The sequence below is a fragment of the Argiope bruennichi genome, chromosome 2, assembly GCF_947563725.1.
Source record: "Argiope bruennichi chromosome 2, qqArgBrue1.1, whole genome shotgun sequence".
NCBI lineage: Eukaryota > Metazoa > Arthropoda > Arachnida > Araneae > Araneidae > Argiope > Argiope bruennichi.
Window position 1 is genome coordinate 42,243,373 of NC_079152.1, and position 14,787 is coordinate 42,258,159.

At 31.8% G+C, this 14,787-nt stretch overlaps 1 protein-coding gene across 6 annotated transcripts in view; it reads right to left on the reverse strand.

The window, feature by feature from the left end:
- The window catches only part of LOC129960296 (early endosome antigen 1-like), a 61,968-nt gene that overhangs the window by 14,832 nt on the left and 32,349 nt on the right, over nt 1–14,787 (reverse strand). For 5 of the 6 annotated variants that reach the window (XR_008783566.1, XR_008783567.1, XR_008783569.1 and 2 more), the window contains exons 21-26: nt 12,762–12,884; nt 9,857–9,922; nt 7,889–7,999; nt 5,494–5,666; nt 2,498–2,566; nt 585–686 (exon numbers count right to left, since the gene is read on the reverse strand). Coding sequence is in view for 1 of the 6 variants with exons in the window: in XM_056073632.1 (XP_055929607.1) it covers nt 585–686; nt 2,498–2,566; nt 5,494–5,666; nt 7,889–7,999; nt 9,857–9,922; nt 12,762–12,884 (644 nt within the window). In the remaining 5 variants the exon portion in view is untranslated. The remainder of the gene's footprint in view (nt 1–584; nt 687–2,497; nt 2,567–5,493; nt 5,667–7,888; nt 8,000–9,856; nt 9,923–12,761; nt 12,885–14,787) is intronic. The other variant, XR_008783568.1, reaches the window with a different exon arrangement.

A 14,787-nucleotide genomic window follows, 5' to 3' on the forward strand; every position in this document is an offset into this window, starting at 1 on the left:
GGAAATGATGTATTTGTTATGCGAATTTCATGACTGTTATTAGCTACAGTCAAAAAATTCGGCACACACTTAGTCATGAAGGTGACTCTATGTACCTCAAAGCCCAAATACTTATCTCATATCAAGTTGAATAAGGAAAATTTTCATTCAATATTCTGTACTGTTTTAATTTGGAAAAATAAAGGTTCTGAAAAATGCAAGATGCATGGTTTTATCTCTATTAGATACAGAGATCCAGAAATTCTTCGGGAAGATTCCATGTGACTTCACTATTTCGGGAGATTATATAAGCCGAGGCAGTCACATGAGGAATCAATCTCTCTTAGGAATCGAATTCTCAGAGCGAGCGGTGAGCTGTGGATGCTGAGCGCTATATATAATTAGTAATTAGCAGCCTACTTTTCTTGCAAGTTACCACAAAAGTTGTTCTTTGAGCACATCTTGGCTGTGGTTTTGTTACATTGTACTTTCTGAAATATTTGCGGAATAAAATGTCATTTTCTACTATCTAGCTATTTTGACTACGTTCATAAAATATTAAGAGGACGATCTTCGCAATAATATAATCTCACAGACATTCCTACCTTTTTTGGACATCAGCTTCAATTTCTTCTGCGATCTCTTCATCTAGAAATTCATTACGATAAATAGACATTTCGCTTTGAGCACCAGAAGACCAGTGAGATCTGACAGAGGAAGAAAAAAATTATTCCGATTAGAGCAATTTTTTACGCAAATTATGCAAACACATTACTATTATCTGTCTTTTATTTTATTCTATTTTAAATTCCTTAAAGAACTAAAATGCTATATTTTCCTTTAAAATGCAGAAACGAATTTTATCGCTTTTTTTTTCTTTCTTTTTCATTAACCCAGAAATTTAGAATATAGAATCTTTTTCAAACAATCAATAATCTCTATTAAAGGATTTGAAAGAAAAAACTATTTACAAATTTTCTACATATTTTTCGTTTTTGGAGAGAAGTAGCTTCTGAAACAAACTAAATTAACAATCAATATCGATATATTTATCAACTTTAAAAAAAATTAATTTAAAAAAAATTAAAAAAGTAAATCCAAATAAATAAGCTTTTAGGGATATCGATTCAATGAAAATGTTATCATTAGCGATCAGCAATTGAAAAGAAGCTTTCGTAATAATATGCATTTATATTTTATTCATCATAATGTTATTCAAGACAGCATTCTTTCTTAGCTTGTGTGTTGAATGTTGCTTGACATTACGATTAACATTAGTCACATTCAAGATACTGATAGGGAAATTTTATCTTCAAAAAACTAGTTTTTCAATTTTAGACTTATAAAATACAGGACATTTTATTGATTACAGAAATGTATAATTTATATATGTTTGAAAAGTCCAAATATTATAAATTATCTTTTAACAATGCATTTAACAAGAATGACAAAAACCATCAGACAGTGTTTTTTTTTTTTTTTTTTTTTTTTTTTTTTTGCCTTTTTCTTAAAACACGATGGTCCCCCCCCCAAATTTTAGTACATATAAAATGCATTCTATTTATTGTAATCGTAATAAACTTATGCAATATTTGCAAACATTAGGCATCTGATAAACATTTTTTTTTTATTTTTTTATTTTGCACAACAGTATTAATTGTTAGAGACTATTTATTAAGCAAAATATTATATATATATTTTTTAATTTTCAAATTACACGACATTCTTTTTTTTTTTTCGAAATTTTTGTTATCAGAATAAGTTTATAGTAATTATTAAAATTATACTCATATATTATGATGATTGAGACAAGAGGACCATTTGATATGTAATTTGTATGATCTTCATATGGCCAATGGCGGCACTAATTCCATATAAAACAAAAATTGATGAGTTTAGTTTAGTTATATTAACGCACCGTTTTAAAGCAACGCTAGGCTATTTTGGGACGGACCTCCTAATTTTGAACCAAGAGCAGATGACGAGGACGACACCTGAGCTGGCATCCCCCTCTTCAAACATCTGCTCCACACCAGCGAAAGAACGTTTGGCCCCCACGGATTTAAAGTGCATCAGAATCGGTTGTAAGACGGTTCTTCAGTGGAATCGGGCCTCGAGCTTGAAACCCTCCGATTCCGAAGTCAAAACCTTACCACCGCGGCCACAAAAATGGGCGAACTCATTGGCAAGGAGGAATGCTTGTTTGGTTTTGCTAATTATTTTACGTGCGTCGACAGTGTTAAAGCAACCGATTACAAGACAAAGAGCTGAATTGATATTTTTTTAATTGTTTTTCTTACTTTCAAAAATATAATTCAATAGTATGAATGATTCACTCATTTGAATATCTATATGTCTGCTGCTGACATTTGTGACAGTAAAAGCGGATTAAAGGTAACACACAACATCTTATGAAAGCATATTGGTAATATTCATGATCTTCAACATGAAGTACTGACTCAGTTATTTTTTTAAATTGTTTTCCAGAAAAGTAAGTATTCGACGTAATTATACATACACTGGTCTTCTTAGAGGTTTGATCCGTTTCCCATCTTCACAATGTAAATATCTTTTAACTTCTATTGGCCTGCAACAGATGAAACCAGTTAATAATGCATGCCAAAAGAAAAAAAGAGTAGTAATATTCGATCTCTCCAATAATTATATGAACCAAGTCCCTTGAAAAGATATTTGCCCATGTACACATTCAGTTCTTTTGTTGTGAAAACCTCAGGGGACGGTCAAACTTTCTAGGCAAGCGTACAAATAAAGGCGTGATTTTTTTTTTATTGTAGCATTTTGCTTTTACTTTCACAGACATGAAGTATAAAAACAGAAAGTTCGATAATCTTAATAAATTTTCAAGTCTCAGATCTCCACAGAAAGACCTTTTGGAATTATGTCTGTTCGCTTTGATTGTCCATGAATGTAGTTGTGCGTTAAATTATCAAACAACTCTGCTACAGGAATGATTCTTTGTCTGCCAGTTTATTCGTATGTATGTGAACGTGATAATTCAGAAATGCAACTATAAGGACAGATGAAATTTGGTATACCGTTTTGTGACATAAAATTTCATATATGGTTAAAAATATGAGCCAACCGGTCGAGAGGAGGATGACTACAATTCATATTTGGTTTCCATCGTTATACTACGAAACATAAGATGCTATGTGTGGTGTCACAACCTCAGGATGTCGCATAGGTGAGGGCCTTTGCGGTTTCGACGTATTTCATTGGAGGGTTTGCTGCCTTCCTTTCATTCCTATCTTCTTAATCTGTTCTGGGAATGCTTTCACAAGGAGAATTCAAAATAACATGCTATATTGTTTAGGCATATGAGTGTATCGCGGGAAGAATACTTTCTCCGGTTTGCTCCTGAAGGCGTTGGATACTGATGAGCAAATATTTGACAGTAATTTTATGGGTAAAAATTGGAGAAATTCTTAAGGAATTAATTGTTGAAGGCTGTTAATGAAAATAACAGCAAAGGAAGCAGGATTTTCCGGAAGATCATTTCTGTAAAAGTTGCAAAAAAAAAAAAAAAGTTGAAAGAACTGATGTTTGAATCTTTCCACTCGCCATGTTCACTGCCTGGATGATTTTGTTGATGAATTAAATTGCAGAAAATTCTCTCTGCAAAGATTCTGGACAAAATATCTGAGACTAAATGCAACATTCAGTAGTGATTATGCTCCAGTTTCTAGCTAAAACCATCCTCTTTATTGACCATATAAAGTCAGCCCATGTTAATTACAGTACATTCCCGAGTATCCGGCCTAATGTAGCGGAAGGGCAGATTGGATAACAAAAAAGCCGGATACGCCGGAGTTCTATGAATTCATTTCTTTGCCCACCAATAATAGAAGACACAATTTTCATACCAAACGTATAAAGTAATAAGCATTTTCTCACTTCTTATTGAGTACTAAGCCCTCCGTTTATCTCAAGCCATGTAGAATGCGAAAGCGGCCACAGCCCGGTGAATTATAGAAGCAGTTGCCAATAACGTGTCGAGTTAAAACAGCAGGCTCTGTATAGTTTATATATGTTTATATACTGCACTGCACGTTTCAAGAATTTATCAGAAGAAAAGTAAAATAAACTGTTCACATTTTAACACAAATTATAATGCCTAACTTAAATGCAGGAAACAAACAAAACATTAAAGTAAATCGTAGATTTAGTTCTTAAGAAAATGGACTCAAACTGATTTTATTTTTCACTGATAAATGATTACACAGATATGAAAAGGCAACCCTAAGATAAGAGTCAAATCTTACAGTTTTTGGTTTTTGAAAATGTTCTTAATAGGTGACTGCTTCTGCAACTCTTTGCCTTCCTCTTTAATTATGGTAAAAGAAAACTTGGCCGGATAGTCACAAACCGGATACTCGGGAGTGTACTGTATATAGCAAAAACAATTGACACTCTAAATAAATTAACATTTTTTTCGCCAACAATCGCCATTGATGGCTTAGCAAGTATAAGTAGCATGGTTCTAGATTCTAATTTTTCGCATCTAGTTCTTATCAATGCTCAGCTAATATAATAGACATAGTCTAATTTTTTGTTACTTTATCAAAATTGGGTTTAATAGATGACAAGCGAACTAAGGGTTTGTTTTTTGTCCCTGTCTTTCCCCAAAATTCACACATAAGGTTCCTCATGCCAGTTGTTACGTCATTGGATTACTCTGATACTTATCTCATTCCTAAAATCAAAATAGTCGTTGGGATCCAGAACAGGGGCAATGTGAAACACCCAATCAGATGAAGAACTCGACTTCAAAGTTTGATTTAAACAATGGAATCAGACATGAAACAAATATCTAGCTCCACATTTTAATTTAAAATCATCAGCTGTGGTCTCTTCGAAATTTCTCTCGCATAAAGATGTCAGCAATTGCCACTACCACCACTTTCTTTGAATAAAATTAGGGTATCAGGCAAAGCCATAAATGCCGCATATATTCAAAGATTTATTTTCAGATCGCAATTTTATCGCAGATAAATTTTGTACTTCGTTGCACATCAAGCAAACAAACAAAAAAAATGAATATGCATTCTAAACGCCCCTCCCTCCCCCTTTCCCAATCAATTGAAACAAAAATTTGACAAAGAATTTCAATCATAGTAACAAAATCATGCGCAAAAATGGCATTTATCTAAGTTGTTGCGATTTTAAGTTATCATGTTTATATGCATACAACATAACAGATAGAAACGATCGATTCCTTGACGAGCTTAATTCAAAATCTACGATTAATTCATTAACCTACGATTTTGATATTAAGCTGAAACGTGAAGATTCGTCAAAACCTCGAGTTAACATTTTTTTGGAAGCTGCAATACAGTACAATATAGAATATTTCGAATACGAGAAAGTAAAAACTTTTTAATGGCCACAGTTCAGGTATTTATTGGATAGATTACGAAATGAGAGCGGACAAGAAGGATGCAGAATATCATTAATGAAAAATGGAAATGTATTAATAGTAATGTCATACATTACCCCATTGTCTGGCACTCGAGGACTCGTGCTTTTAGAGAAACATCTTTCAACAATTTCTCCAGTTTCTTCAGTCGTCCCGCCAATGGTTCCAGTCGGCAATCCATATCGAACCCGGACACTTTCTCGTCTAACTCATCCCGCAGTTTGAAAATGTAATCTTTCAGAAAGTTTCTCTGGGCGCCACCGAGAATAATAAAATCAAATTTCAAAAACACACTTTCATTAATGTATAGAAATAATAATAATTTTTTTCAAAAAAACAAAACACTTTTACCACATACTCACCAATATTGGATAATAAAAACAATTTTCAAAAACAAAATTTCTTTAATACACTAGTCACCTTTGTGGACTACCTGATGCGCCAGAGATAAGATTATAATTCATTTCAGTTAAGTCGTTTAGTTATAGATTCATATCCAAGATACTGTTTAAATTGTCAGATATTAAAGTCGTGTTATTTTAATCGTCTTAATTAATCCTCATGTTCATTTTGTATAATATACCATACATACAACTTCATAAAAATATACTACCACTATAAAATAATTTTTAACTTAGTTTTATTAAACACATGACATTTCTAGACGTTTATTTTATACATTTTTTACATTTTATACATTTTTTTTTTTTTTTTGCTTTTCTATATATATTTTTATATTCTATATATATTCTATATATATATATATATATATATATATATATATATATATATATATATATATATTGCTTTTCTTCAAAAAAGCAATCTTGCCACGATAAGGGTTAATAATTTATTATGCATTGCATGTATTCTTATATACATTCTGTTCATTGTGCATATGAATCTTTCTAATAAATATATGAGTTCTATGACATCATAGCATTATTAAAAACATAAATTACAGCCATCTATCTTCTAACTTTCACAATACTGTAACTTCACTTTTTTTAATTTGTCTTGTAAACTACACAGATATTAAACAGAATCCATCTTAGCTAATTTTCAATAATAGAAGAAAATGGCACGATTAAGAATTTAGCAAAACAGTGAAAACTATTTGAATTTCAGGACAAAAATTTAATCTATAATTTAAAAACAGTCAAAAAAATTATTTTTATAGAATTGCTATACTTAAACAAAAATATCTACAGCTGTTAAATTTGTATCATTAAATAAAGACAATTTTTTTAATTTAGAAATGATGTAAAATTCATTTTTGTGCTGATAATATTTTGTGGAAGTCATAGTGGAAAAAATACAAAATTTAACTAAATTTTTAATTAATTAAAATTTTAAAAAATCGCTCAGATGTACATATTACTACTCTTCAAAATATACATTTACCAAATTTGGTATTTGTAGAGCACCAATACATACACAGATTCATTTTTGTTATTAGTACTGGCTACAGGGATTCCCAAACATCTAATGAATTGAATTCTTTAGTGATCTTATACGAATACAGCATATTTAATTTTTTTCCCCTTAAGAGGTTTTATAGGCCAAAAAGAAACTTTTGTGAAAAATGAAAACATTTAGTTTTAAATATAATAAATGCTTACACAAATGATAACAGACTGCTGAAAAATTAACTCATATACAGATTGAATTAAATGCCCACAGTGAAATGGAGTTTCTGTTTGTGTTAGTAAGTCAAAAGAATGCTTAAACTATTGCTTTAGCGAAACAGCTGTTTGCAGCGACATTTGAGGCAAAAAGCGGTTCTTTATATAAGCATCTGCACATTGAAGAGGTTTCTGTTACTTCATTGCTTGTGATTTGACACAAGTCGCTTTTTGAGGTTTTTTTTTTTTTTTTGTTGTTGTTGTTATGTTGCTACCATGTGGTTTGATGAAGATTTCAAACCTAAAAGCCATTTTTGAAAGTTGTGGAAAGATACATATACATTTAAGATCTTGTCGTAATCCATAGTTAAAGAAACCCTGGTGTGTTAAATGTTATTTTTATATTAATTTTCTATTCTTAAGCTCATTAATTTATAATTCATTAACTGCCTTGGAAATTAGCTGAGAATACTATTGTGCTTAATTCCAATTATTTTACATAGCTTGATGCTCAGGCTTCTCTTCCAAAAGGAGGAGTTTGTCAATGAAATCAAGTCTCATTAACGACAGTATAGGCCATAGTGTCATTATTAAAGTCTCATGATAACAAGTTCAATAGTGACATTATAAAATTAAACAACTAGGCAATTTATTTAAAACATAACTATTCCTCATACGAATTATCATTAAAAACACACGCCTGTTTAAAATTTCAAAATTCCACCACTTCAGGAAATGAGTTAAAAATCGACTACGTAATTCCATCTTTATAAACATAAAAAGTCAAATTAAATGAAAGTGCATAAAGCGAAAAATTTGTTTGCAGTAAAATTATACTCAGTCTCACCAACTCCTCAATATCTAACAAAGTTGTTTCATTTATTTTCAACATCCTGTCTTCTAAAATGCTCATATCCTTTTTTGTCATGCCTTGTACAGTATCAGAACGATCCGCTTTCTGAAAAAAAAAAAAAAAAATAAGAAGAAATTAACAAAATTTCCCACATTTATACAAACAAAATATGAAACCTCATATTAAGTAGTCTTTTCGACTTACTTTCAAACCGTAATATCAAATAAAATTATTTAACAAAAATGGATGACGATGGAAATAACAAGAAAACTAATATAAAGTCCAATTAATAGGAGCAATTATCAGAATGCGCTGATATAAAGGACCATTAAAAATATTGAGAGTAATCATTGAGGATAGGGCATTAATTAATTTTAAAAAGAAAGTACAATGCAACCAACGAGAATGATTTCGCGTATTTTCTTATTATCTCTAAGAATTATTTTTCCATCAACCTTTACAAATAACTTGAACCTTGGGCAAGGCGGTAAAAACTACGAGTGCTCAGATATTTATTTTCGAATCCTGGAATGAGAGTTTGGCATTTCGTAGTAGAGCAAAGAATACCAAATAAAAAATTTTGGAAGTTTTTTTTTTTTTTTTTTTTTTTTTCCAGACCGGTTAAAACCAAATTATGACAAAGAGCTATAACTTTAATTACAAGATCAAATACCAAATTTCATTTGTCTGAGTGAATTTCAAACTATCCCGTTTTCACGCCCGTGAATGCGCAGAACGGGAGACTGCCAACTATTTGACGGATTTGGTTCAACACCTGAAAGAGATCTACACTTTAGATGGGGGCCACGGTGACCTGGTGGTAAGGTCTCGGTTTCGGAACCAGAGGGTTTCAAGTTCAAAACCCGATTCCACCGAAGAACCATCGTGTAAGCGGGTCTGGTGCAAGTTAAATCCGTCGAGGAGAAATGTCCTTCAGCTGGTGCGGTGCGGAGGTTTGGAGAGGGGGATGCCAGCTCAGGTGTCGTCCTCGTCATCTGATCTTGGTTCAAAATTACGAGGTGCGTCCCAAAATAGCTGTAATATTGCTTTAAAATGGGACGTTAATATAACTAGACCACATTTTACTCCTCTAACTCTTTATATTTTGCAGATATCGTAATTACTTGCTCTCGAACAGAGTTGTGAATAGATTTTGTTTAAAATTAGACAGAAATTTACAAATTTCAAACCACATACCAAATTTAATCCTCCGAGTTCAATGCGTTATAGAGTTATGGTGACCACAAAGAGATAGACATAATTCCAAAAATGTTTTTTTGCAGACTTAAGGAAATCTGAAATGCTATAACATGATTGGTCAAGCTATAATATTTTAACGATTGCGGTATTTTCTCTTTGTATACTTCTTATACGAGAAAGCAGAAGGTAACTTTCGTTAATCGAAAATGTAGTTAATTTTGAAATAATATTTGTTTGAAATTATGAAACATTTAGAAGTAAATGTTTAAATGTAAAGTAATAAATTATTAAAGTAATTATTTATACAAAAAGTATCGCAATTACTTGCACTCAAACAGACAGATAAACTTCTTGTCAACAGATGTTATTCAAAATGTGATTTTAAAAAATCTACAAATTTGGAGTACAGACCAAATTTTATCCATCTAGCACAAGATGCTTCAGAGCTAATATGTTCACAAACCATAATTTTAAAAATGTGTTCGTAGGACTTAAGGAACTCTAAAACGTGGAGTTCCATCAAAATCTCAAGCTCGAATATTTTGAGGATTATTAACTTCGCATACGAGAAAGTAAGAAAATTCTTCTGACGGTCAAAATTTTTCTTGCATATAGTATTGAACTGAAGTATATTGAAATTTTTTATTACCAAATACATTCTCTTTGATTTTAAGCATCTGAATGATTTATATTTCTAAATAAAAAATCTTGTCTCATTTATTTCGCTACATATAAAACTTCCTAAAATGCACAAATAATTACTTTATCAAGAGCAATCATCATTTCTTCAATATGAAGGTCATTTAGATTGGCTTTTTCTTCAACAGTCTGCAAATATAAAAACTATTTTTAGTTTAAATCAAATGGATGTTGCAACTTCAAATTTTAAACAATACTATAGTTTTTCAAATACATTTTTTTTCAGTGATAAAATAAAATGTTTTTGGAAATGTTTTTCAACTAGAAAAAAAAAAGAATAAAAGTAAAGAATTTACACAGAAAGGGCAAACACAACTGACCATTTTTTATACAAAAGTAAACCAATAAATAAAGAAAATTTTGTTAATATCCAATATCTATAGTTATTATAAGAAGCGTTTTAGCATGTATGTGGTGTCCAGACAAATCTATCGTACATGCAATCATGAATGGTGACTCAATTCCCGTCGATATCCGAATTTTAAAATTTAATTAAAAAATTATTTTGTATTGTTTAAATAATTTTTCGCACATACGTTTTTGACTGTTGAGAAAAAAAAAATAAACAATTGTTGAATTGGTTTTGAATTTCTGATGTAATTAACTGAGTTTTAAGAATTTTTTAAAAAGCAATAACTTTTCCCGAATGTTTTTGAAAACTGAAATAGAAATTCCTGAATGTGACATTCTACCAGCAGTTATCATTTAATTTTTTAAAAAAATTTTTACTAGAAAATTTCACAGAAATTTTAAAAAAATACGATAGAAATATTTTTTTCATTGCCCCCCCCCCCTATTGAATTTAAAGATTTTCGCTGTTGAACCTAGAGAAAAAGTTTTACTTCGTCACTGATTTGGCAAAGAGAAAATTAAGATTCCTAAAAACTGCTTTTATAAATTCTAAATTCTAGTAGCAGCATTTGCAATAATCTTTCTAACTCCTTTGCCACTCTAATTTTAGAGGATATTTATTCCCAGTTATTTATTTCGATTCTTATCATCTGCAGTTCAACAAACGCTATCATTGTCTCGAAAAAATAATAAATGGGCAAAGTAAATATTGCCTTTGTACTTTATTTTATATTAATGTGGCTTTGATTTTCATCGACATTCACATCATGCACACTGCCGTGTGGATTCTATGAGTTATAAATAAAATTTGTTTAAAGGCATTTTCACACTGATTTGAGTACTTTTTCGGCCATTTTACAGATTTCCGCGATCGTCTAACCAAATCATCCCGTAGATAAACAGGATTTTACTGAATTAAAATAATTAAGACAGGATCATTTAAAAAGAAGAAGCAGATTCAAAGTTTTTATTTCTAAAGAAAGACAATCGATGGAGATACGTAGATAATAAGTTTCCATTAGATAGACGGCAGTTCAAGGTTTTATTATATGCATTCAAAGTGATGGAAACTTGTTATACAACAAGCATTCGAACCAGAAATCCATTTCTTGCCACACATGAAGTAACTGGCCCTGGTTATAGAACTCATCACTGCATCGATTCGATCTCGCATATTTTCATGGGTTTCTTCCAAATACCTGATGAATCGGATACAATTTCAAGCTATTCGTCTACGAAAAAGGAGCTGTTTTCCACCCCGAAGAGACACAAGTTACCACTAAATAATTCGTCCTCTACCCGGAACTAGTCTTTTACAGCAGCTGGACCTGTCCTATTCCTTGAGCAATGATCCCCTGAATGATATAGGCATGCAGGAGGACAACTCGACCACCGAGACATGTAACGTTGAAATGCCGACTCCTACCAATCAAAGTATTACTGAACCAACCGACCACAAGCGAACCACAACGATCAACACATCACCAACATCAATGAAAAATTATAGATGAATACATAGCCCGGAACTCAGTGGATATTACCTGACCTGATACTTACATTACCCTGATAAACTTGTAAGCATTTTTTGTACCAATTATTTATGACGCGGCGGCTGTTTGTTTCAACGAAATTTGTGCTACAATACAACAATGAATCCGTTCTTCTTGAAAATCGATACACTTTCATAAACAAAACAAAAAAAGCAATGTTTTTACAGGGATTGCTCGAATGCATATATTAAAATTTGAACTTTTCTCTATCCAGTAATGTATCGTCTGTATCTCCATCTACTTTAGTTAATTTGAAATAAATGCATTAAACATACGCTCTCTTTTCGATTATACAGTATCGATTATGCAGTATGAATTTGTAATACTGCATCCCAGTACAACATGTCTCCTGATGCGAAAGGCATTTTACAAATTCCTCTAAAGCCATGTTCCTACAACTTGTGGCCTTACAGTCAATGCACGCTCCCCCCCCCTTGACTCTCTCTTGCGGTGTTCTGGGTTTGTCCACCAGTTTACCAACAATTGTCGGTAAACTGGACAAACATCAAATCATCCCAGAAAACCGCAAGAGAGAAAAGCAGGGGAAAGTGTGCCTCGTCTGCAGGCGGACAGGTCGTAGGAATGCGTCTTAATGCTGAACAGGCTCCCGGGCTTGGTGACGAAATCGAAGATCTCAGAAGCATCAAAAATTTTGGCGATAGATACAGTAGAACGCGAGTTACGACGATCTTTCAAGAAACTTCTTTGTCCTGTCAAGGAAATTATGAAAGCCAGGAGACCGTACTGGATTTAGTCATTTAAGTTGACTTCAAGTTGAGCGAGTTCTCTCTGAAAACTTCGTACTGCTTATTACTAGTTTGCCGTTTGTGTTCTGCTGTTCACTATAAATGTTGTTGTTGGTTATTCTTCGGCTATGTTTTGTTGACTGTGTTTTTGTGTTGAATAAAACATCGTTCTTTATTATTCAGCTTGTTGAACTGTTCCACCGCATACTCACTATATTGGGCCTCTGAATTTTTGGATATCTGATTTTTGCATAGAATTTTCTATAACAATATTTAAAATATCTTTAATAGAAAAGGGAAAACGAAGCCAAGTGTACTAACTGTCAATCTCCCTTCAAACTTATATTGATTTGTTTCCGCAACAGCAATTCTATTTTTTAAAACGCGCATTTCTTCCTTGAAGACTTCACTTTCGCCTTGTATCTCGATAATGGAAGTTTCCTCCTGAAATCAAAATATAAACAAAGTTAAGGTAAGAATTAAGGTAAGAAATACATACTTACCAACCATATTAATAATATCAAATAACTCCTATCAATCAACTTTAATGAACTATCTCTTAACACAATAAAAAATATTATTTTAAATTATACTTGCTTATTAGATAAGAGTATTGTGATTGGCTAGGAATGTCTGCAAATAAACGAAAATAATTGGAAAAATCCATGGCTGATAATGCTCCAATCATTGAGATTGGGGACTCTACCAAAGTTTTATTTTATGACGTCTCTCAAAACTTGTAGCGTTAATAGTAAAAGAAGAGGCGATCACTGATAAGCTATTTAAGGACCATGAACTCCCGCACAAAATAAAAACACCTTATCGGTGCAGAAGTTATGAATGGGTGAGAGAATTTACCTCCACAGAGAATGTACAGTAGGGTAGAACGAAAATGACCTTAAAAATTTTATTTTAGATTTTGGTTTAATAATAGTGCGGGAAAATTGTCTTTTCGGTTCAAAAACAGTTTTTAAAAATTTGGTTGCAATATTATATTATATTGAAGCGCCGCAAAGAGCTTGAAATTTGTAAAGAAATTTGATCAAATATTTTTATGAACTTTTCTTTCATATAATGTTACAAAACATGATTTTAAATGCATATATAAGCATTACAATCGAAAAAAATTATTAATTTCAAAGTATAATAATAATAAAAAGATATTTTTCAACTTTTGCGTTTCTTACTTCTGTACCTTAATGATTACAAATGTTACAGTTGCAAAATGTTTATTTCTGTTTCATTACCACATTAAACTGTTTTTTCATTAAATTTTGGCATATTCACACGTGTCAATTTTTGCTCTTATGTATCCTTGTCGTGCGATTGAACCACAGACATATTGAGCCGATTCGGCCACCAGTTTCACGGCTCTTTCCACTGCTTCCAAGTGACAAGGAGAAAGCCAATAACCGAGTCCCTTATACTATTTGGTTCAGCTTCAGATGCCTTCTGTATAAAGTCTTTGAGAGAGTTACTGGAAATATGTTTTAGCAAGGGAGGTTCAGTTACATCATTTTCAAGCCATGAGATCATGTCGATGTAATCTTTTGTATCGAAGTTTATTTTTGGAACTTTAAACTTCCTGACTCTGTTTCTACATTCTATTCTTACTTTTAAAACACGTCATAAACCAAGTTCTCTTTGAATTTTATGTTCATCACTTAGTATAGATAAAAGGATATTTTCTGAAAAAGCAAAGTACCCATCTCTTTGAATAATCTTGTCTGTAGCATTCTTGAGAGCGTCAGAGATAGCGTGAAAATGAAATAAGGTTAAAAGGATATTTGTAACCCCAAGTACATGAAAGTTTTAACTTAATATTAAACCACACAGGCACCTGTTAGTTTTATCTCTTCTTGTCTATTTGACGGATCTTGTTAGCTTGCCTCTTTTTGCAAAAACCACTGTTGATCTTCAGCGTTATCATTGTCACCAATAATCGTTCCTGGTGCACTAGTATTTTTTTGTCCATTCTTGATTAAACTTAACTATTCTCTGTAGTTCTTTAATCTTTCTTGCTTCTTTCTTCCTGAAAGCGCCTGTGGTATCAATATTACCTATAGCCATTTTCCTGTTAGAGCGTTGATCGTTTAGAACCTTTTATTCCGTAACTAGCACTATATTCCATAACTGGCGGTCAAACTTATCTGAACCTTTTCTGCTTTTAGACTTTATTAAAGTCTAAAAGTAGAAAATTTCTACATTTTGCATGATAAACTTTTATGATTTGTGATTTTTTTTTTTTTTTTTTTTTTTTTTTTTGCTAGAAGCAATAGAAATAGAAGCTCTTAACCATATTTATTCTATTATGGGAATTAAAATGTCATATATTTCGCTTACAGAA